Source organism: Bison bison, unplaced genomic scaffold (assembly GCF_000754665.1).
Source record: "Bison bison bison isolate TAMUID 2011002044 unplaced genomic scaffold, Bison_UMD1.0 scf7180017864183, whole genome shotgun sequence".
Classification (NCBI taxonomy): domain Eukaryota; kingdom Metazoa; phylum Chordata; class Mammalia; order Artiodactyla; family Bovidae; genus Bison; species Bison bison.
Genome location: NW_011494755.1, coordinates 2,088,060 through 2,113,095, shown reverse-complemented (window position 1 = coordinate 2,113,095; position 25,036 = coordinate 2,088,060). Strand labels below are relative to the sequence as shown.

At 36.7% G+C, this 25,036-nt stretch overlaps 1 protein-coding gene across 3 annotated transcripts in view; it reads right to left on the bottom strand.

Annotated features, from left to right (window-relative positions):
* SLC44A1 (solute carrier family 44 (choline transporter), member 1) overlaps nucleotides 1-25,036 on the bottom strand; it is a 231,977-nt gene that overhangs the window by 92,215 nt on the left and 114,726 nt on the right. For all 3 annotated transcript variants that reach the window (XM_010843534.1, XM_010843533.1, XM_010843532.1), the window contains exons 5-6: nucleotides 8,649-8,739; nucleotides 1,119-1,288 (exon numbers count right to left, since the gene is read on the bottom strand). In XM_010843534.1, the coding sequence (XP_010841836.1) occupies nucleotides 1,119-1,288; nucleotides 8,649-8,739 (261 nt within the window). The remainder of the gene's footprint in view (nucleotides 1-1,118; nucleotides 1,289-8,648; nucleotides 8,740-25,036) is intronic.

The window sequence follows — 25,036 nt, the reverse complement described above, 5'->3', positions numbered from 1 at the left end:
TAAAGATCTTAAACTTCAAAAAGAAAACTATTCTAATAAAAAATGGAATTCCAATGACTTAACAACATTATTAGCACTACATTTCTAGGTTTGGAATTTTTTTTCTTATTTCAAGTATTCAACTATTTCAGAAATCAAATAATTTTTACATAAGGCTAGACTAATAGTCAAGTTTTCTTGGGCCATTTGCAAAGCCAACTAAATGGTTGGGATCTGTGACTAGGTAATGTTATTGAGGTACTCACATTTGCAATAAATGTACAGGAACCAAAAACAGATGGGAGCGTTTCAAATATCACAGAAATAGCTTTTCATATGGACAGCATTATTTCAACTGAGTCAAGTACTACCTAAGCAAAAAGAAAATACTCTCTAATGACAAGACAGAAATACGGCTAGTCTTCTCAATGACTATAATTGGTGTTAACAGGCATAAACACTCATTTTATGTATATAACAAAATAGTTCTTTGGTTCCTACTACAGTTTACTTCTCCCAACTAAAACACTCTATAAATTCTGATATGGCTACATACAGTTCTCGGATAATATAGGGAACTTACAACTTGAAAATCACATTTATTTATTTATTTTATTACCTATTTATTGACCAAAAAACTCACTGGCTAACAAGTGGAGATTTCCTAATTTTTCCAGCAATACAGTAACATTAATTATAGCAATGAAAAAATCATATAATCCAAATGTAACCTATCAGAAATTTATGTTTTTTGATGGAAATATATAAGAATATATAACTTCTTTTTATAAGCAAGTAAGCCTTTTGGAATCATAACTAAAAACAAAGGGGTGCTGACTCATTAAAAGAAGCCTCCTATTATCATACTAAGTGTTATTATAGACTTAGTAACCAAACTTTGGGAATATACCAGTTTTCTCCAATGAGGGAAAAGGAAGGGAAATGAGTTTCAGATATATATATATATATTCCTTAAAAAATATGTGTATACTTATAACTATATATAATCTGAAACAATTATTTTGGCTATGGGAAGTTAAACAATTTACAAGTATCCCCAGCAGTATTCATATTTTGGTTAAAAGAACAGTCTTCTACTGCAATACTATGTAATAGCTAATAATGAGAAAAACAATTACCTAGTGATAACAAGCAAAGTCCCAATATAATTTCTTTGCTGGTCATTACTCCACTAATCAGCCTGTGTAAGACACTATTGTCACTGACAAAGGTGATCAGGGCCTCTGCAAACTTGGCATAGCAGGAAATGTTCACAGGAGCACAGCGATGGAAGAATGGAATAGGTGCACTGGTGACACAAGAAAAAAAATCAGAAAAAAAATTACTCCTACTTAATATAAATGCCACATCAAACACACAAATGAAAGGTGAATATGACTGCAATACACTCCACCCTCCACACATCATATGGGAGCTAAGAGCTGTGAGCTTAATGCTATGAAGATGACTGTCATGGGGCGTGATGCAAATCTTACCACAAGCTTATCAAAGAGGGTGGAGTGCATATTCCAACAGAAGACATTACCCTCCCCTTCTGAAAAGAAACACACACACATATACACACACACACAACTACCAGAAACAAAACCAAACACTTAGACTCCTCAGCCTACACATCTATCAATCAAGAGGCAGATGACAAAACTTACAAACATATACTTTATTGAACTTAAAATTAATTTTTGCCATAAGCTATTTAAAAATAAAAAAACATATACTTTTGCTTGAAATGTGCCACCATTAATAGAATATTTGCTCTATCAGAACAACATACAAAACCTTAAATTAAAAAAGGTATTTGAGGCACCAGCTTATTAACTCATACAAAGTAGTCATACCAAGACATCAACATACAGCAGAATATGCAGCTATTTGAAACAATAACTATGAATGCTAGCATATGGAAGAACTTATAACAATACAAGGGGAAAAAATGAAAAACATATCTAATGTGATGATTACATCTCTGTATTAAAGATCTAAGAATGAGAACAGGGGAAAAACTCTAAAGAAAAATCTCTGTTATAGTCATGGGATTACAGATTCTTTTGTTTTCTTTTTGTATGTTATTATTATTAGGAGATTATTTGTGTCCAAAAAAGAATCAATTATATCAGGTTTATACTGACTGCGGCTCTTACTTGTGAAGGAACATAGCTATGTATAAAGCGTGGTGGAAGTATAGTTTGTTATAACATGGTCCTATTTTAGCTTCTGAGAGCAAGTGCGGATCTAATTAATGAGATTTTAAGCAAAGCTCTATGAACATGCCCTCAGTTGTGATTTGTTCGAATTCTAAAAGAGCCCACATGTGTCCTTATTTATGCACAACACATATTTACATGTGCATTGAGTTAAAATTAAGTTAAAAAATCACTGACTCGATCGACGTGAGTCTGAGTGAACTCCGGGAGTTGGTGATGGACAGGGTGGCCTGGCGTGCTGTGATTCATGGGGTCGCAAAGAGTCAGACACGACTGAGCGACTGAACTGAACTGAACTAAGTTAAAATTTAGTCATTACTAACATGAATCCCGCATTTTCAGAATTATGCATAGGACTATCAGTCATAGTTCTTATAACTTTTTTGATTGGACTGATGTAAGTGTGTTCTCATTCTTGATTGGTACTGTATTTTGGTCAAATTGGTGAACAGATTACATGGTTGAGCACCAAATCCCCAAAGTCTCTAATCCCAGCAAAGCAACTTTGTATGACCTGAAGCAAAACACTGTTTTTGTTTCCTTCCTCAAAAAACAATAAGAATGCTTCTTTTCAAGTAAGAATATAAGTGAACTATATATTGATTTTCCTTTAATATTGGTACATGAGCACCATTGGGAGTAAGAATAAACATCTTCCATGCTGTTAAACTTTACGGAGCAATAAAATAATGTAATTTTAAAGATCTAGCCTTACCTTACTTATACTTTACAGTAAAATATATCCAAAAATGACAATTATAGGCATGTTTATTTTAAAAAAACTGCTTCCAAATACAAATGTGGGTGTATTTGTATATACCTTCAAAATGGTGTTGGTGAAAGATAATGCCAAAGATTTGATATTTTGACACAAACTGCAGAAAGCCAGAGCATTCTGAGTAATGCTTGAATTACAGATATGTAAATCACCATTTTTTGATCAAAAGTTGTTTCATTAATGATTTGAAAATACATTAAATTATAGATTTCTTTTAGATAAAATAGATTTAGTTAGAAATATTATAAGAATCAAAAAATATTAACAAGTTCTTACTCAGTGGAGACTGACCTGGGACAGAAACCTTTAAAGTAACAACTGTGTTGTGACCTACAACTGCTTTTTTCCTGATACTGTCCTTGCCAGGTTAACGTCCCTGTCTAAGGACTTCTAACCATATTTTAAGCCTGGTTCTCTATCCTTCAAAACTAAAGCCCTCTCTGGTCTATGAATGTCTACATCTTCATCTGCTTTATTTATTATCCTAAAATCTCTGATGTCAACTCTGTTTAACTCACCTGCCTCCAACCTTCAACATAAAATACATCCACCTAAGAACACGGATGTTCTGTTTGTAATATGCACCAGTTTTCTTGGTCTTACTCCCGTTTTCCTTTTTCTTGTCATGTACCCATAAACCTCACACTCTGTCAAGAAGTGGCTCCTCCTAAATCTCCCATATCCTAATAGGATGTTGGTATATTTTTATACTCAGAGAGAAATACACAAGATCTCCAAAAGGGAGTGGAACCTGTGGCAAAGAAAACTGGACGTGGGTTCAGAAGCCCTGGGTGATTCTCCTAACATTACAAAGCTGCAGGTCCCTATGTCTTTTTGCTTCTCTGTCCCTCCATGTGTCATGAAAGGGTAGGAGTTAAGTTCTCTGTAAGTCTTTTCACATATCTTCATCATCATCATGCTACTCATAAATCAGTGATTCTAAATTAATATAAGCAGGATGCCCAGTAGCTTTAGCTTTTTTCTGCTTTCCAAACTTATAATGAGGACAGCTGATTTGAAAAGGGAAGACTTATAGTCTTAAAATTCTAAGCCTTCATTTTTATTTAAGGGGAAAAGCTGAGTGATAACAGCTCTGAACTTATCCTTTCAAGTCATTTGTATACTGTATATAAACACTTGGTCAATTAGAAAGAATACTTTTATAAGTATCCTTCAAAGAAGTGGAGTAAAGTAACAACAGTTTGTTGCCTTATAATTCAATCTATGTCAGTTAAAAAAAATCTGACAGCTCTAAATTTAGAGGTATAAAAATAGCACAAGCTGATTAACTACATTGTCTATCTGATGGTCAAAATCTTTTCTTGTGGTAAGGAATAACAGGTAAATCTAGTGTTACTGAATAAAAGGAATAGAAGGCAAATAAAAGAGAGGATAACATTTGGACACAACAGCAAAAATGAAATTAAATACTTAGCTTCAAAAATAAAAAGTATTAGATTCCTTTGTCATTCTTTTTTCTCAATTCAGCTCTTTCCCAAACAGAAACAACTTGACCAGTCACAAGTTTTTAATACTTGAATTGCTTTACTATTTACAAATTCTAAGTTTTCATGGCATTGAAATGGTTTGTCTTATATTTTACCACTTAAATCCCATGTGATATAATGAATTTAAGATGAGCTATCTGATTTTGTATATCTCTCAGAAAAATTAAACTTCTGAGAGCCTAGTACATGAGATCATTTCTACTTTAGTGTCTAACCCAAATGACACACTCTGTGCTTCTTAATTAGGAGGAAAAGCATAAAGAATTCTGTTTATAGGAAGTTTTCTACCTTTTAAAGCCCACAGAATATTGAATCTTTAAGAAGTCAATGTCATCCCATTAGGAACTAACTGATGCCGTTTCACATTATTGAAACATTAGTCAACAAGAACAAATGAATTTATAATGAGTCTTTTAAAGATTTTTTAAATTAGCCACTCACAGGAAAACTGTATCTCACCTTGGCAAACATATTGCCATTTATCTGCCTTTAAGTCCAGATTACCACAGTTAATGAGCTCCCTCAAAGTATGATGACAAACAATGCCTAATATCTTTTGTCTATATGCCTTCTTTAATAAGACAGAAGTCTGCACCTCACACAACTATTTTAAACCTCCAGGTTATAAATAAGCCATTACACTTGATTTCTAATTAAATTTTATTAAAGAAATAAAACAAAAAAAGGGTTCTGGCAATATCTCTATAGCATAGCAAAGGCAGGAAATAAGTAATCAAGAATCTAATGGCACTATGCAGTGATGTTCACACGTTTCATTTTATTTCCTTTCTCTCCTCTTTCATTTCTATACTCCCTTTCCCCCCCTTCAAACTAACTGTGGTATAGACTTTGCTGCTGCTGCTGCTGCTAAGTCGCGTCAGTCGTGTCCGACTCTGTGTGACCCCATAGACGGCAGCCCACCAGGCTCCCCCGTCCCTGGGATTCTCCAGGCAAGAATGGAGCGGGTTGCTATTTCCTTCTCCGGTATAGACTTTACAAGATCTTAAATTCAAATTCTGATTCTCAACAGTTAGTTGTGTGACTTTGAGCAATCTATCTAACCTTTCTCTTATAAGAGACAATATCCTTACAGGCTTTTGAGAGGGTTCAATGAGATAACACAAGAAACTTAAAACAGTGCTTGACACCCAATAGGTGATTTATAAATTCTAATTCACCTTGGTCCTTCACTTAAAAAATATAGATAAACTATTTTTTTTCATGACTATTAGTTTCTTATTTCTGTATCATGTTAATTCTCTAACACCTAGTGTCCTTTCTGGCATCTGAAAGTATCAAAATAAATGTTTGTTTGATGAGTAAACTGAAGTTATGAAATCTGTTTCTAGTACTGCAGTTTTCTCTAGCTATACTCAGAACTTTAAGCATTATAAATATATACATAGGCTGGCTAGAACCCCCCATGGCTACCATGTTCAGCACATCACCAACAGAGTTCTGAATCTGGATACAATATGGCCCTTTCTAGGCACTGGTTTGTAAAATTCAAAAGCTCTTAGGAACAGTAACCATTTGGCAATTGTGTGGCATTAGTGTTTTACTGCAAATTAGTTTACCACTGTTTTTCTTTCAAATAGACACTACCTTCATCTGCAGAAAGTTCCTGAGTACCCAGGAAGGATGATGACATGGGAAGGTTCTAGACGCTGATACAGATAATACTCTGAGCCATACACCAAGCACAATAACATATGTTTAACACATAATATCGTATTTAATTCTTACAGCAACTTCATGCAAGAGGTATTGATAATCCCACTTTATATATGAGGAAACTTGGTTTACTAAGAGCTTAACAGACTTGTTTATGCTGAGGGCCATTTGCCTGCATCACAGGTTTGCCTAGTCTTAGTCAAAAGTGTTAGTACATATAAAAAAGTCAATCAAAGTATAGTCCCTACTCTTTTTAAGGACAGACACTAGATCTTCCTAGTCTTTGGAGATTTGGTATCTAATCTATGTGTGAAACAGGGTAGTGACCTAAATTTTTTATTCCAATAAATTTATTGTTTTCTGATCCTTTCACTTTGCTTGCCAGATACTAGGTTTACTATGTACAAGGTCTTGATCTGCCTTCCTTCTGTCAATTGTTTCTTTTCATTTACTTTCCAAAAAGGTGAGTTCAGACAAAAGTGATAGATTGTGAACTATTAAGATAAGTAAAACATGAGGATCTTTAAATAAAGTATAAACATTTATATAAATAGTTTTCAGACAGTATAGATTCATCATTGCATCTTGGATTACTAAGACATTAGTGGATAACCATGCTACCAAGCCTGTCCATCTCTAACATTCAAGCCCCTAATTCTATGTTTTCTGTCCTAGTGAATGCCCTTAGGATGCTGTACATGAGACTTTCATGAGTATGCAGCCAAGACTGGATCACCCAGCATAACCAGGAACAGGGAGCCCTCAACATGGTAGAGTCAGAGGTCAGAGGTGCAGGAGGACATGCAGTATGAACTGCCCTCTACCCTAAACCCACGTATATTATACTAGAGCAGGCAACTTCATTCTCATACCATGGCTTTTTCATACCTATTATATTTATGCCTTAAAATAGTGACTCTCTATACTCAAATATGCGTTTAAAATAGGCATTAGCAGTTGAATAGATAAGAGAACAGAGCTTTTCTTGTTTTTACATTGATAATTTTCTCTATTCAAAGAATCTCTTTTCTTTATTGTCACAGCCTCCCTAATATTCTCAATTTTCATGAATGGAGTCTCCTTACCTATTGGTCTAAGGGGATAATTTGTAGGTCCTTCCTATTTAGTATCTTTTAAAACAGTCCCATTGTGTTTATGTCTGTAGGCTTTAAATTTTAATTTCAATAGCAACTTGACAAAACTAAAAGAGCAGGAAATCAATTAAACTGATACGTCCTTGGCAGCTTTTCAACAAAAAATTTCAAATTCAAGTTAATGAAGCATAAGTAATACCCCTAAGTCAGTTGAAGGAAAGGAGACATAAGATGAGAATTTTAACCAATAGCTTCTATAATTTACTAAGATACAATAAAAGGGGTTTTGATTCCGTATCCCTGGGAAATGTTCATGTTATATACATGGTTAGTGATATATGCCAAGGTTCTTAAGACCAGACATGCTCCAAACAGTATACACCTAATGCTGAGGATATATTCTACAGTGCTTGAGAATCTATTTCCTTTAAAAAAAAGAAATCAATTTATAATTTTAAAATTTGCTTACTTAAAACTACTATGAGATCTGTCCAAAAAAAAGAAAAGATAAAAGAAATATCTAAGGAATTCCCCAGCAGTCCAGTGGTTAGGACTCCATGCTCTCACTGCTGAAGGCCTTGGTTGATCCTTGGTCAGGGAACTAAAACCCCAGAAGCCCAAATCTGTGTGACGTGGCCCAAAATTTTAAAATTCTTTCAAATAAACAATATTTCTTGTTTCATCTTTGTATCCATTACATATAGTAGGTACTTAACAATAAATGTTTGTTGATTAGGACAAACAGCTTATTACAGAGAAAGTACCTAAAGGATATAGCCAGAAATAAAGTATGGAGACTAATCACTGGCATATTTTTAAATTTATAAAGGTAATTTAAAAATGATACCAGTTAGGATGATCAATTTCAAAGAAACTTCAAAGAATCTTTTGAGACTGTGAGACCTGACTTCCAAATTTTGCTAAAAGGTTTATAATATCAACAGCTTTCTATACTTGAAAACTATGACATTAAAAAAAAAAGTGAGGGACTTCCCTGGTGGTCCAGTGGTTAAGCCTCTGCCCTCCCACTGCAGGGTGCATGGGTTCAATCCCGGGTAGGGGAACTAAGATCCCACATGCCACTAGACGTGGCCAAGAAATAAAATAAATAAATTATTTAATTAAAAAATTTTAAAAAGTGAGCCCACCAAAGAAATTTAAAGTATCTGAGAATTAGAAATGTTGTTTGCCTATATGTATGTGTGTGTGTGTGTGTACTTTAAAATAATGTGAAATTCATGTTGTCATTTCTATTACTACTTTAAAAATTGTAAAGTACTGAAACTGGGCAACAGGTATCATCAAGTCACTCTTTTCTCATAACATATACAGTTTAAAATCTACCTACAAAAACAAAAGTAACAAGTTAATGAAATACAGTAAAATTTACCTCGCTGGAACAGGTAGTTTGGGGCAAAGACCTTTTGCTTTTGATGATGCATATTCAGAAGGCTTTAGGTCATAGCTGCATAGTGCTGAGCCTGTTGAAAGAAAAGCTATATGTTAGCTAGCAGAACAGAGTCTGAATAAATTCTTTTATTAGTTCATTTTAATTTTATTTTATAGGTTAATATTAATTCAACACATACAACTTTCAAACATTATAGAATTAATAAAAGTTTGATTTGGTCTAATAGTATCGATCCTTAATCATTTGAAGCAGATTCTTCTCTGGAAACTTATATAGAAAGTTTAATTAACAGTATTAGGGTAATAACAATAAATATTAGAGCTATCTTCATTGAGTGTCATATGTCAGGCCCTATATAATATACATGCACACACACATAATTTTATAAAGAGTCAACTTTTCATTGTAACTGACCCAACTCTGTCTAGAAATGTCTTCAAACAATGGAAAAAACTAACATGATAAAAGTTCTCCTGAAGAAACCAAGAGTTTTTGCCAGCCCCAGTGCTTCTGAGGGTTAGGCTGAAACCAGCCCATTTGTGGGGCTGGTTCTGTTTCAGATGCAGGTTTCTCATCCCAAGAGAACAGTTGTGATGGGCAAAGGACCCGTTTCCTCCTCCCATCACGCTGTGAACTCACCGGTGGGGTGAACTTCGCTCTCATATATATAAATTATATAATTTACTTTAACTTTACTAGGCAGGCATTACTAAGCCCACTTAACAGAGGAGAAAATAGAGGTTAAGCGATAAGGTAAATAACTGACATAGCTAATCATCAATAAGCTGGGATTAAACCCTAGATCTCTTTGGCTACAAAACTCCTCTTCAACTACATATGCCATCTCTCCTTCCTATGCTTTCCATTACTAAATATTTAAGGTTGCTACATATAGCACATAGCATTCAGATAATACACTACTTTTTTCTTATGTAAGAGGCATGAGACAGTAACTGTAAATAAACTGAACTATGATCAAATCAATCAATTGATCAAAGGATTCTCAGTTTTCAGATAGTTTAAAACAGCTTAAATTTAGTCTTAGATTGGTTATTTTCTGACTACATGGCCAATACATACATACACACATATATACATATATATATGGGCTTCCCTGGTAGCTCAGCTAAAGAATCTGTCTACATTATAGGAGACCCCAGTTCGATTCCTGAGTTGGGAAGATCTGTTGGAGAAGGGATAGGCTACCCACTCCAGAATTCTTGGGTTTTCCTGGTGGCTCAGTTGGTATCTGCTTAGAATCTGCCTGCAATGAGGGAGATCTGAGTTCAATCCCTGGGCTGGGAAGATCTAGAGAAGGGAACGGCTACCCACTCCATTATTTTGGCCTGGAGAATAGTCCATGGGGTCACAAAGAGTTGGACACAACTGAGTGACTTTCATTTTCATTTATATATATATAATTTGGATGGATACAGTACACCAAATCCTTGATTAAGTCTTATTCAAGCAACATGCTAATTTTACAATATGGCAACTATTATACTATAAGGTTCACTGTACAAAGACATTGTTAGCTAGGGACATTTAGGCTTTAGCTCTGATTTTGCTCAGACCTACTATATTATATCATGTAAATTGTTTGTATTTCATTATTGAAGTTCTTACTATGTTACTAATTCGGGCAAATACTTTATTATTAAATACAAATAGAATGGCTTTGCATTTATATTATAGCAATAATGAGATTTTGCACTGTATCACCATGCAATATGTTTAAAATATAATGTGAAGGCAGATTTTAACACTGAATTAATTGTGAAAACATCATGTGAGGACATGAGAAGGAACTAGAATGGAATACAGAAAAAAAGATTTGTTGGGACAACAAAACGGAGAGGTGTATTTCATTTACATCTTGTACTTTCAATCAAAAGAATTTGAGAAAGCCACAAACCTGCACTACATCAGTAATGCTGCCTCCAAACCAACTGAAGTGTTTGAATATGTGGGCTTAGTAGCATATTTACATAAATACATGTAGCATCTATTTTATATAAAAATATCTCAGGTAATTGGGCAGTGTAAAATATTTTTAAAGAGATACTTGAAAGTTGCATGGCATTGTTCTTCAAGTTTCTGCAGCTCTTTAGACTCAATAGGAAACTAAGTTTCTAAAATTCTTTTCTATCATTCTCTTCCATTTTAATGACTTAGTTAAGCATGAATATTAAGCGTCCAACTTCTAAAATTAGGCTTTCATGTTTAAAGATAACACCACTAGATACTATTTATAGCAATTTTAGAGAAAATATGACAGCCATGGCAAGCAAACACTTTAGATTAATTGTAAAATAGCTGGAGTCCTATTATAGAATTGCTCAAGAAAAAATAGCCACTGTGCCAGTAACTGCAGGGCAAGCACCCAATGTGATCATCAACTTCCTGATCTGAATTGTCCACTTACTTCTTTCAGAGTCCAAGAGGGAATTGATTTGCACAACACGAAAGGCCCTAACTAAAGCATATTGTGTCAGTGCTGTCAAACACACTGCTCCATTTGAATTCAGTGAACATAATCTTCATCCCCACCCTTTTTTCATTTTAAAAAAGGAGGTCAGCAGGTGCAACAGAGTTCAATTTTATAAAGACTTTCCCAGGATAATGCTCAATGAAAGGATAATAGCTTTATCTCTGACGGTATTCTGGGACAGAGGCCAGTACTAAATAGATCCTGTACTAAATAGATTAAAGGAAAAAGATCTTTACAATGTGCTGGTAGTAACAATCAGAAGAAACCTTATATTGTTTCCTACTCAAAGGACTGATGGACAGAGAAGCCTCAATGAAGAACCTTAAAACAACCCAGAAATGGCCAATGTTTTACAATTGTTTCTCTTTTCATGTGTATTGCTAATATATTTTTAGTGAACTCTTAAGGCAGTATCTATTTTTTTTAGTAGTAGAAGTATAAACAACAGTAGAAGTATAGACATAAGATGTTTGGTTATAAACAGCAAGACGATATTTTTCTTCTACTGAAAAAAACAGGGAAATACTGTGCTAGAGTAACGAAAAGTCTAAAGCGAAGAACAAAAGCTTCTAAACCACATCAGAGGCAATCCATGCAACTCAGCCAATGTTATTCAAAGGCCATCAGAATGAATGATCTTAGGAACCTAACTTGGGTATATAAGCATTTATCTTGGTAAACAGTTGCTGTAGTCCCCAGAATGTTTAACTACTACAATATTTCAAATGCCTTAGAATAGTTAATTATTTATTTTTTAGCTCAATATCACTTATAACAACTTCGCTAAGAGGTATGTTTCCATCACCATGCTCCACACATTACAGATGAAAAAAAGTAAGTCATATTTCCAAGGCCTTTTAGGAGATCACTGACAAACTAAGAAATAGAATTCTTTACCTGCAGCCCACAGTGCTTCCTCTGCGTCTTTCCTAATAATCATAATCAGACAAGTATTCAACATGCTCCTGAGAAAAAAAATCTATATTCCATAGACACTGCAAAGATAATACGTTTGAAAAACATTTTTTTCCATCACCCACTCTCTAAATCTGCTCTGCCTCCTCCCGTTTTAAATCTACCCTAGGTAATGGCTCCACCATTCATAAAATTCCCAAGATGAAGTATGGAAATCATTCTGTATTTTTATCTACATCTTCCATTTATGTTTTCTCATACTATTCAAGACATTCAAGATACCAAGTCCTGACAATCAGACCTTTCTACGTTATTTTTTTTAATAATTTTTATTTAGTTATTTATTTTTGACTGTGCTAGGTCTTCATTGCTGCACACAGGCTTTCTTTTCGCTGCGATGTACGGGCTTCTCATTGCTGTGGCTTCTCTCGTTGCAGAGCACGGGCTCTAGGGCACTCAGGCTTCAGGGGTTGCTGTGCACAGGCTCAGTAGTTGTGCACACAGGCTCAGTTGCCCTGCAGCACGTAGGATCTTCTCAGATCAAACCTGTGTCCCTTGCATTGGCAGGTGGATTCTTCACCACTGAGCCACCAGGGAAGTCCTAGATCTATGTTATTTCAGATCATCATGATCTCTTATTGGGTCAGTTAAACTACTCTCTCAGAGGGTTTCTTACCTCCATCCTGCACACAACCTTCAGAATGATTTCTGTAAACTTAGGATTCGTTTATTATACCTCTGCTCTCAGGACAAATTCCAAACTCCTTGGTTTCAAGGCCCTCCTAAGGCAGGCCTCTACCTAAAACTCCAGGCTCATTAATGAACTACTTACAATTCTTGCAGTTTCTCAAGCTTCCAGGCTTTTTCACATGCTATTCCCTCTGCTGAGCTGTCCTTTCCTAACTAGCATCTGAAAGAGTGTTCAAGTTTGAGGAGAATTTCTACAAACTACAAGATTTACCCTCTCCGTCAAGTCTTATCTGATGCACCCAAACAAAGCTATTTACTTCTTAGCTGTATTATAAAACACATATTATTTTATAATTTTTTTAGTTTACATATCATTTCTATCTTTAGAATGTGTGCTCTTTGAGAACTGGGATCTTATGCCTTCAAAATATCTGGAATTTCTATTTCCTGGCACACAGACAGCACTCAAAAGACATCTGTTGAATAAAACAGACATCCTGATTAACAACAACAAAAAAGAATTATTTTATCCTGTTATATTTTGGTGTTACATGTTATATATAATGATATATGCTTTTCACCATTCACTACAAAGTATACTATCTAAAACAGGTTTTCTAAACCTTGGTGTTAACACAATTCTCAGGCAGTTCTTGGTTGTAGGGAGCTGACTTGTGCATTTGCAGGATGTTTATCAGCAACCCTGGTCTCTGTCCACTAGATGCCAGCAGCCTCCCTGTAACCTCTCACCCAACTGTGACAACCAAAAAAAAAAAAATGTTTCCTGACACTTCTAAACATCCTGGATGGGGGAGGGGGAGGAGGTAGCTGTGGCAAGTGCAAAAATCACCCTTAGTTAAGAAATACTAGTCTAAAACATCAAATTATTTGAAATAAAGCGTTGGTATTGGAGGCGAATTCTTATTTTAAATTTTTGTTTGATTTACTATCTCAATAACATTTGTAGGATACACCAAGAGGAAAAAAATAGTCCTTAAAACACATGGTTTAGAAAATTGTAGTTAATAAAAAAGAAAATCTTTAAATGCAGAAGTTTTTGTTATTAAGAACAAATGACATGAATATGAGTTCAATGAATTTAATTCCTTTCTAAGTAGGAAAGCATTCTGTATTTATATGCCAGAAAAGAGCAAGACAATTTTCCAATTTCCATTTCTAGTAACCAATAAAAAGGATGGACATATTTGCAATTTTCATGAAGCACTATTAACGAGCTGGAGATATGGCACCTGTAATCACTACGGGCACATACTAGGTACACACTAAATATCTGCTGAGGGGATTAACTTTGGTCATCTTTGTACAAGACTCCTACCAGGTATTGCAGAGGATAAAGAGAAGTTTGACTGTCTACTCTAATGCAAGCTCCTTACACATGGCAACTATACCTTGTTTTTGTCTTTCTGGTACATATTTAATGGGTACTAATTAATTATTTGTTGAATAAAGTAATTACTTAGAATTATATTACTAAATTTAAGAATTTCCCCCTCTTTTTAACAGTCAAGTCTCCCTTGATGATCTCTGATTTGGAGGCAATTAAATCAGTTGCTACAGTTGTTCATTGCACTCATTTATAAATGATAACCAATCTTTTGATATACTGTGGCCAAAAAGAATCCATACTAAGCAACTATACTCCAATAAAAGTTAAAAAAGAAAAAATATCCATACTAACTTTGTGGTTTAAGTTATAGTGTAACTGACTGGTAAGAAAAAAAGGCAAACAATAATCTGATTGCCTATTCATACTAACTCTACACTTACCAACTAGATAACAATAATCAAAAGGCTTGTTAGTATTCACCTATTTTATCTGAATGGATCACATACTCTCTCATGATTTTCAGCAATGATCACTGAAAGCACCAATCTGCATGGCTCACCTCAAAATGTGAACATGGCCCAAATGGCAGGTCATAAAGCACTCTGAATTTATACAAGATACAGTACATTGAAGAAGAACTCCTAAGTAGGAGTGCTATAAATGGAACACAAAAGAAAAATAAGAAATCAGCCATTTTACTACAGTGTTAGGGAAAAGAAAATAATATTGATACAACAGTTTGATAAGAGTAATACAAGAAATAATAAGGAATTCCATGTAAAATACTAGCACCAACTAAGAACAAGCAGTCAGCCCTCAACTTACAGGTTATTCTCATTTCTAAACTTTTGTTTAGAATTTAGACTATACGTGGAAAGAATAAAACGACATGCAAAGCATGGGCATGGCACATGCCACTGTGCACAGCACAAATAGGGATTATGAATATGTTGAAACAAAACACAGAGCTTCAGTCTGATTTGCCTATTCAGACTCAAATGCCCATGCTGAACATCAGGGACAGTGGAGTAAAGTGAACGGTGGACTATAGACCAGAGGTGGTGGTAGGACCAGAATCAGAAGAGAGAGAGGAAGAGGAAGAACATCTGAGCAGGAATCATCTTCCCTTCCCTTCACCATCTGTCATGGTTTGAGCCCAGTGGATGATCTGGCTGGGCTGAGATGAAAGTTTCATGTAAAGTTGAAGTTAGTGTTAGAGGGAGGAAGATGCCTCCCCCCGCCCCCACAATGTATACATTTTTGAGTTTTCCAAAATAATGACAGTAAAGGAGGAAAGAAACTTGTTCATCAGAAACGGCAGGGAAGGAAAGTTGATGGATTCAAGCTCTGCTGAAAAATAAGACCTCAGATGGGAGCTCTCACCAGATGGTTTTCGTTTCCTCTGTAGAGCATAAGGTTAGGAAAGAGGAAGAAAGAGAAGACTTAAGAAAAGAAAAGCATGAATAATCACTTGGAGAGTATGTATAAGGGAGACAAATAAATGAATAAGATGAATTATTTAGAGATGAATAAAAAGAACTGATTTCACAGCAATTCTAGTTAGACTGAAGCTAAACAGTTTGTTTACCTGCTGGTGGCAACTCACATGGATGCAGAGTTGAGCAAAGGATAATGTGTTAAGAGAATGAGAAATTATTAAGTGGCAATAGAGATGAAGAGGGACACTCAGTCTATTATTCTTTCAAAAAACATGAATCATTGCTATGTGAGATCCTATATTAGGGCTTGGATATTCAGAGACAAATAGAGCATGATTCTGCCCCCAGGAAAGTCCTGCACCACTGCAGCAAGATGATAAACAAAGCACCAAAGAAGTTTAACACTGAATCCTAATGGTATCTGGCACCTCTGATTTTTAAAGGCAACTGTTAAATTGTTTTATTCTCTAGCATCACATATTTATGGTATTTATGTCTGTATAAGCTATGGCCCAAAATAATGAAATGAACATTTATACATCTATCAATCAATTGATGTACAAAAACATACTTTTATATTCATCTGAAATCTGTCTTTTAAAGCTCCCTGTAATATGGCAGTATCTCTACATTATCAATCTAATTTTGAGCTATTTCTTCCTAGCTTTCTATTCTAGTCAGACATATTTGACAGAAGTATTCCACAAACTTAAGTGTCCAAGAAAACAACTCCTCTTTCTTGTCTAAAAGAAACAAAGAATGGAGGAACTATCACTTGACTGATAAATGCATTTCTTACATTACTACAGGAACTAAGAGCTTTTCCTTATACTGATTTCAACTAATTTGTAAAGGTAATAAAAGTTCACATGAATGGATGGTTAAGTGCTAAAAAGTACCTTCAAACGTTGTCATGGAAACTTAAAATTCTGAAAAGGATTTATATTATCTTTTCCTTCTGGTAAGAAAAAATGTTATTTTACCTTGCATTTTAAAATAAGTTTTTAAATTATCATTGAAAAACTTACTACCCCAAACAGGATTCTCTCTTTCATAAACTTTTAAGTTACGGTAAAATACACATAACAAAAATTTTATCATCCTAACCATTTCTAAGTGCAGATTTCAGTAGCATTAATGTACATGTACATTAATGTACATTCACTATGTACAGACACTAAGTTTTAATTAAGTACATTATTGTGCAATCATTACCATCATCCATCTCCAGATCTCTTCATCTTGCAAAACTGAAACTCTTCATGTAGAAATCAGTAACTTCCCATTTCTCTCTCCCCACAGCTCCCAGCAACTACCAGTCCACCTTCTGCCTTTGTAGATTTGACCACTCTGAGTATCTCATTTAATAAGGGGACTCATACAGTATTTGTCCTTTTGTAACTGGCTTATTTCATTTAACCTAATATCTTCAAGGTCCATACATACTATAGCATGTGTCAGAATTCCCTTTCTTTTTTAAAAAAATTTTGATGAAAACATTAACATAAAACTTACCGTAGTAAGCATTTTTTAAAAAGTGTATGTTAGTGTTAACTATATGTACACTGTTGTACAACAGAGCTCTAGAATTTTTTCATCTTGCAACATTGAAACTCTATACCCATCCAACATCATCTCCCAATTTCCCATCCCTCTCAGCTCTTGCAATCATTTTACCTTTAAAGAGTCTGACTTTTATTTATTTATTTATAACTTTAATTATTTATTTATGGCTGTGCTGGGCTTCCCTGGTGGCTCAGTGGTAAAGAATCCACCTGCCAACGCAGGAGACACCGGTTCGATCCCTGGGTTGGGAAGATCCCCTGGAGAAGGAAATGGCAACCCACTCCAGTATTCTTCTCTGGAGAATCCTATGGACAGAGGAGCCCGGCGGGCTCCAGTCCATGGGGTCGCAAAGAGTCAGACATGACTTAGCAACTAAACAACAACATACCCATCCAACATCATCTCCCCGTTTCCCATCCCCCTCAGCTCTCGCAACCACCATTTTACCTTTAAAGAGTCTATTTTATTTATTGATCTATAACTTTATTTATTTATTTATGGCTGTGCTGGGCATTCGCTGCTGCGCAGGCTTTTCTCTAGTTGCCTGACTGGGCTTCTCTTTGTGGAGCATGGGCTCTAGGGCACACGTGCTTCAGTAGTTGCTGCACGTGGGCTCAGTTGTAGCTCTCGGGCTCTAGAGCGCACCTTCAGTAGTTGTGGCGCATGGGCTAAGTTGCTCTCCAGCATGTGGGATCGCCTGAGCTCAGGGACTGAACCAGTGTCCTGCATTGGCAAGTGAACTCTTCACCACTGAGACACCAGGGAAGCCCCTGACTACTTTCAGTTCAGTTCAGTCGCTCAGTCGTGTGGGACTCTTTGCGACCCCATGAATCGCAGCACGTCAGGCCTCCCTGTCCATCACCAACTCCTGGAGTTCACTCAGACTCACGTCCATCGAGTCAGTGATGCCATCCAGCCATCTCATCCTCTGTCGTCCCCTTCTCCTCTTGCCTCCAGTCCCTCCCAGCATCAGAGTCTTTTCCAGTGAGTCAACTGTTCGCGTGAGGTGGCCAAAGTATTGGAGTTTCAGCTTTAGCATCAGTCCCTCCAAAGAAATCCCAGGGCTGATCTCCTTCAGAATGGACTGGTTGGATCTCCTTGCAGTCCAAGGGACTCTCAAGAGTCTTCTCCAACACCACAGTTCAAAAGCATCAATTCTTCGGCGCTCAGCCTTCTTCACAGTCCAACTCTCACATCCATACATGACCACAGGAAAAACCATAGCCTTGACTAGACGGACCTTTGTTGGCAAAGTAATGTCTCTGCTTTTCAATATGCTATCTAGGTTGGTCATAACTTTTCTTCCAAGGAGTAAGCGTCTTTTAATTTCATGGCTACAGTCACCATCTCCAGTGATTTTGGAGCCCCCAAAAATAAAGTCTGACACTGACTACTTTAGGTACTTCATATAAGTGTAATCGTGCAGTGTTTGTCTTTCTGTGACTGCCTTACTTCACCTAGCATAATATCCTCAAGCTACATACATAGTATATGGCAGGATTTCCTTATTTTTTAAGGCTGACTAGTATTCCCCTGTATGTATATACCATATTTTCTTTATCCATTCATCTATCAATGGAAATTTAGTTTGCTTCTACCTCTTGGTAGCATAAGGCTGCAATGAACATGACTGTGCAAATATCTCTTCGATATCCTGCTGTCAATTCTTCTAAACGTGGAACTTTTGGGTCAGATAGCAATCTATTTTTCTCCAAGACAATTTTTTAAGAGCAGTTTTAGGTTCTCAGCAAAACTGAGAAGAAGGTACAGAGATTTCCCATAAACCTCACACCCCCACATAAAGCCTAGCCTCCACCATTATCAACATTCTCCCACCAGAATGCTATGTTTGATACAACTGATAAACCTACACTGACAAATCATAACCACCCCAAAGTCCATAGTTTACATCAGAGTTCATCTTTGTGCTTTACATTCTGTTGTTGTTCAGTTGCCCAGTTGTATCCGACTCTTTGTACCCTCATGGACTCCAGCATGCCAGGCCTTTCTATTCCTCACCATCTCCCAATGTTTGTCCAAGTTCATGTTCATTGCATTGATGATGCCATCCAGCCATCTCATCCTCTGACGCCCTCTTCTTCTTCTGTCCTCAATCCTTCCCAGTATCAGGGACTTTTCCAATGAGTCAGTTCACATCATATGACCAAAATACGGGAGTTTCAGTTTCAGCATCAGTCCTTCCAACAAGTATTCAGGGTTGATTTCCCTTAAGATTGACTGGCTTGATCTCCTTGCTGTTCAAGGGACCCTCAGGAGTCTTCTCTAGCACCATAGTTCTAAGGCATCAATTCTTCGGCGTTCTGCCTTCTTTATGGTTCAGTTCTCACAACCGTACGTGACCACTGGGAAGCCCACAGCCTTGACTATAAGAACCTTTATCAGCAGAGCAATGTCTTGCTTTGCAACACACTCTATGTTTGTCATAACTTTCCTGCCAAGAAGGAAATGTCTTCTGATTTCATGGCTGCAGTCACCATCCACAGTGATTTCAGAGCCGAAGAAAAGGAAATCTGTCACTACTTCCACCTTTCCCCCCCTCTATTTGCCATGAAGTAACGAGTCCAGATGCCATGATCTTAGTTTTTTTAATATTTAGTTTTAAGCTAGCTCTTTCACTCTCCTCCTTCACCCTCATCAAGAAGCTCTTTAGTTCCTCTTCACTTTGCCATTAGAGTGTTATCATCAGCATATCTGAAGTTGTTGCTATTTCTCCTATCTTGATTCCAGCTTGTAACTCATTCAGCCCAGCATTTCTCATGATGTGCTCAGCATATTAAACAAACCAGGTGACAGCAGAGAGCCCCGTTGTACTCTTTTCTCAATCTTGAATGAATCAGTTGTTCCAAACAAGGTTCTATCTGTTGCTTCTTGACCCCCATACAGGTTTTCTCAGGAGACAGGTAAGATGGTCTCGTATTCCATCTCTCTAAGAGCTTTCTAGTTTATTATAATCCACACAGTCAAAGGCTTTGGCATAGTCGATGAAACAGAGGTAAATGGGTTTTTTTTTTGGAATTCCCTTGTTTTCTCTATGATCCAGTGAATGTTGGCAATTTGATCTCTGGTTCCTCTTCCTTTTCTAAATCCAGATGGGGCATCTGGAAGTTCTTGGTTCATATAACGCTGAAGCCTAGCATGCAAGATTTTAAGCATGTCCTTACTAGCATGGGAGATGAGTGCAATTGTCCGATGGTTAGCACATCCTTTAGTACTACCCTTCTTGGGAATTGGGATGAGGATTGACCTTTTCCAGTCCTGTGGCCATTTCTGGGCCTTCCAGATTTGCTGACATATTGAATGCAACACCATGATGGCATTATCCTTTAGGGTTCTGAATAATTATACTGGAATTCTGTAGCATCCACTAGCTTTATTAACAGCTGTGCTTCCTAAGCCCCATTTGACTTTGTGCTACAGAATGTCTGGCTCTGGGTGGCTGACCACACCATTGTAATCACCCCATCCATCTGGATCTTTTTTACACAGTACTGTGTATTCTTTCCATCTTTTCTTGATCTTTTCGGTGTCTACTAAGTCTCCACCATTTATGTACTTTATTGTGCCCATTTTTGGGCAAAATGTTCCCTTGATATCTCCAATTTTCCTGAAGAAATCTCTAGTCTTTCCCCTTCTGTTGTTTTCCTCAAGTTTTATACACTGTTCATTGAAGAAGGCCTTCATATCTCTCTGTGCTGTTCTTTGGAAATCTGCATTTAGTTGGCTATGCCTTTCCCTTTCTCCCTTGCTTTTCCCTTCTCATCTTTCTTTAGCTCTTGTAAAATCTCCTCAGATAATCATTTTGCCTTCCTGCTTTTCTTTTTCTTTGGGAGGGTTTTGTTCACTGCCTCCTGCACAATATTACAGACCTCTGTCCATAGTTCTTCAAGCATACTGTTTACAAGTTGTATCTCTTGAATCTATTTGTTACCTCCACTGCATATTCATAGGGGATTTGATTTAAGTTGTACCCAGCTGGCTTAGTGGTTTCCCTCACTTTCTTTAGTTTAAGCCTGAATTTTGCTATGAGAAGCTGATGATCTGAGCCATAGTCAGTGCCAGATCTTGTTCAGCTTCTCCATCTTCGGTTATGAAAAATGTAATCAATTTGATTTCAGTATTGGCCATTTGGTGATGTCCATGCGTAGTCGTCTCTTGTGTTTTTGAAAAAGGGTATTTTCTATGACCAACGCATTCCCTTGGCAGAATTCATTTAGCCTTTGCCCTACTTCATTTTGTTCTCCAAGGCCAAACTTGCCTGTAACTCCAGGTATCTCTTGACTTTCTACTTTAGCATTCTAATCCTCAGTGATGAATAGAACATCTTTTTGTTGGTATTAGTTCTAGGACGTCCTGTAGGTCTTCATTGAACTGATCAATTTCAGATACTTTAGCACTGGTGGTAGGGGCAGAGACTTGGATTAATCTGATTTTGAATGGCTTGCTTTGGAAATGAACTGAGATCATTCTGTCATTTTTGAGGCTGCACCAAAGTACTGCATTTTAGACTCTTTTGTTGATTATGAGGGCTACTATATTTCTTCTGTGGGCGTGGAAAAATGTATAATGAAGTGTATCCATTATTACAGTATCATACAAAGCATTTTCACTGTCCTATAAATCCTCCTGGTTCCATTTTCTAATTTTTGAGGAACCTCATACTGTTTTCCCCAGCAGACACACTATTTTACATTCCTACCAATGGTGCACAAGGATTCCAATTTCTCCATATCCTCACCAACATTTGCTACATTCTGGGTTTTTGTATTTATAGTAGCCATCCCAGTGAGTATGAGGTGGTATCTCATTGTGGTTTTGATTTGCATTTCCCTTATGATTAGTGATTATCTGGGTCGTGAAGATCTTTTTTGTACAGTTCTGTGTATTCTTACCACCTCTTCTTAATATCTTCTGCTTCTGTTAGGTCCATACCATTTCTGTCCTTTATCGAGCCCATCTTTACATGAAATGCTCCCTTGTTATCTCTAATTTTCTTGAAGAGATCTCTAGTCTTTCCCATTCTATTGTTTTCCTCTATTTCTTTGCATTGATCACTGAGGAAGGCCTTCTTATCTCTCCTTGTATTCTTTGGAACTCCGCATTCAGATGCTTATATCTTTCCTTTTCTCCTTTGCCTTTCGCCTCTCTTCTTTTCACAGCTATTTGTAAGGCCTCCTCAGACAGCCATTTTGCTTTTTTGCATTTCTTTTTCTTGGGGATGCTCTTGATCCCTGTCTCCTGTACAGTGTCACGAACCTCATTCCATAGTTCATCAGGCACTCTGTCTATCAGATCGAGTCCCTTAAATCTATTTCTCACTTCCACTGTATAGTCATAAGGGATTTGATTTAGGTCATATCTGAATGGTCTAGTGGTTTTCCCCCTTTCTTCAAGTTAAGTCTGAATTTGGCAATAAGGAGTTCATGATCTGAGCCACAGTCAGCTCCCAGTCTTGTTTTTGCTGACTGTATAGAGCTTCTCCATCTTTGGCTGCAAAGGATATAATCAATCTGATTTTGGTGTTGACCATCAGGCTGTATATTGTCACCCTGCTTATTTAACTTACATGCAGAGTACATCATGAGAAACGCTGGGCTGGAAGAAGCACAAGCTGGAATCAAGATTGCCGGGAGAAATATCAATAACCTCAGATATGCAGATGACACCACCCTTAAGGCAGAAAGTGAAGAAGAACTAAAGAGCCTCTTGATGAAAGTGAAAGAGAGTGAAAAAGTTGGCTGAAAGCTCAACATTCAGAAAACTAAGATCATGGCATCCGGTCCCATCACTTCATGGCAAATAGATGGGGAAACAGTGGAAACAGTGGTTGACTTTATTTTTTGGGGCTCCAAAATCAATGCATATGGTGATTGCAGCCATGAAATTAAAAGACACTTGTTCCTTGGAAGGAAAGTTATGACCAAACTAGACAGCATATTAAAAAGCAGAGACATTACTTTGCCAACAGAGGTCCATCTAGTCAAGGCTATGGTTTTTCCTGTGGTCATGTATGGATATGAGAGTTGGACTGTGAAGAAGGCTGAGCGCCGAAGAATTGATGCTTTTGAACTGTGGTGTTGGAGAAGACTCTTGAGAGTCCCTTGGACTGCAAGGAGATCCAACCAGTCCATTCTAAAGGAGATCAGTCCTGGGTGTTCATTGGGTGGACTGATGTTGAAGCTGAAACTCCCAAACTTTGGCCACCTGATGATTATGATTAGTGATGAACTACGATTAGTGATGTTCAGTCTCTTTTCATATCCTTACTACTGGCCACTCATACACCTTTTTTGCATAAACGTCTAAGCAAGTCCTTCTCCTATTTTTTTTTTAGGTTGTAGGTTTTTTCTTGTTGTTGAGTTGTAGTTCTTTACATATTCTGGACATTAACCCCTTACCAGATACAAGATTTGCAAATGTTTTTTCCTATTCCGCGCGTTGCCTTTCTTTCTGTTGATTGTGTGTTTGACTCACGAAAGTTTTAAATTTTGATGAGTTCAATTTATCTACATTTTCTTTTGTTGCCTGTGCTTCTGTTTCACATCCAAGAAATTATTGCCAAATCCAATGTCAGAAAGCTTTCTCTTATGTCTTCTACGAGCTTTGCAGTTTTCTCATATGTTAGAGCTCTTTCATGGACTTTTAACAATTCTCTTACAGAGTCAGAAAGTTCCCACTTAAATCTAAATTATCTTTAAAGATTCACATCTCTGAAATTAATGACTAAGAGGTATATATTTGAGGTCAAGAACTGTGTATTTTCTAACAGAAATAAAGCTGTAATAGCAAATGGACACAGATAACAATAAAAATTATCTGCTCCTTCCAAATCAACCTGTACCTCCAGCTTTACGTCAGCAATCCAAAAAACAATATAGATTCTTTTAAGAAATTCAGAAATTTCAACTTAGGGATACTTTCAAAATTAAAGTGCTTAGGCCCCTACAAAAAAGGCTCCCTCTTGATTACAATTTTATAGTTTCCTATTTACATTTTTAAATTATTATCTTCTCCATCCTCTACTGCTGTGCTTTTTGATGTTGACATTGCTACTTTTTAAATGCCTAATCTGCTAACTTATTTTGCACACAGCTGCCTCAAAAGCCTAAGGGTGCCTTTATCACTAGACACCAATCTAAGAGGTCTGTTTTCTAAAATAATGTTTATTCATTAACACTCCTGAATAACAACTTTGTGCAAGATACTATGAGTAATACAAAGCTGCAAAACTCACTGGAAGGTGCTTCTTAACGAGACCTATTAAGGCCATACTCAGTATCATATTCACTTACAAGGACAGGGGTCTGGAAACAAAGCATGAAAACTGGGCATCATGGAGCATTTTCCCCCAGTGGATCATCACAGCAGGCAACACAGCCAACGAGGAACCAGCTCTCCTCTGGCCTTCCAGATGATACGTCAGGTTCAAGGACCAACACTCACATCCAGCAGGTCCAAGAGAACATGTTAGAAAATAGTTCAATACTAGATCATAGTTTTGAATGCCAGGGTAAGACCCATAGACTTTGATTTTATCTTTTTACCACTGATTTCTGAATAAGAGATTAATAAGGAAGATTAACACAGCAGCAGTATGTAAATTCAGTACGAGTTTGGAGACAGGAAAAGTATTACATTCCATTGGTAGAATAATAATGATGATGATGTAACAGCAGTAGCCAATCCTTTTTTTTTTAAAACAAGTTATATTTGCCCAACACTGTTCTAATCATTTTTTGTGTATTAACTCCTCATATCAATTCTATGAGGTACTTCAGGTACAAATACACATGTTTCATAGATGGGGAAACTGAGGCATGGAGAGACTGAGTAACTTGCCCAGGGTCTCACAGATATTAGGTAGCAGGACCAACATCTGTACCCAGGCAATCTGGTTCCA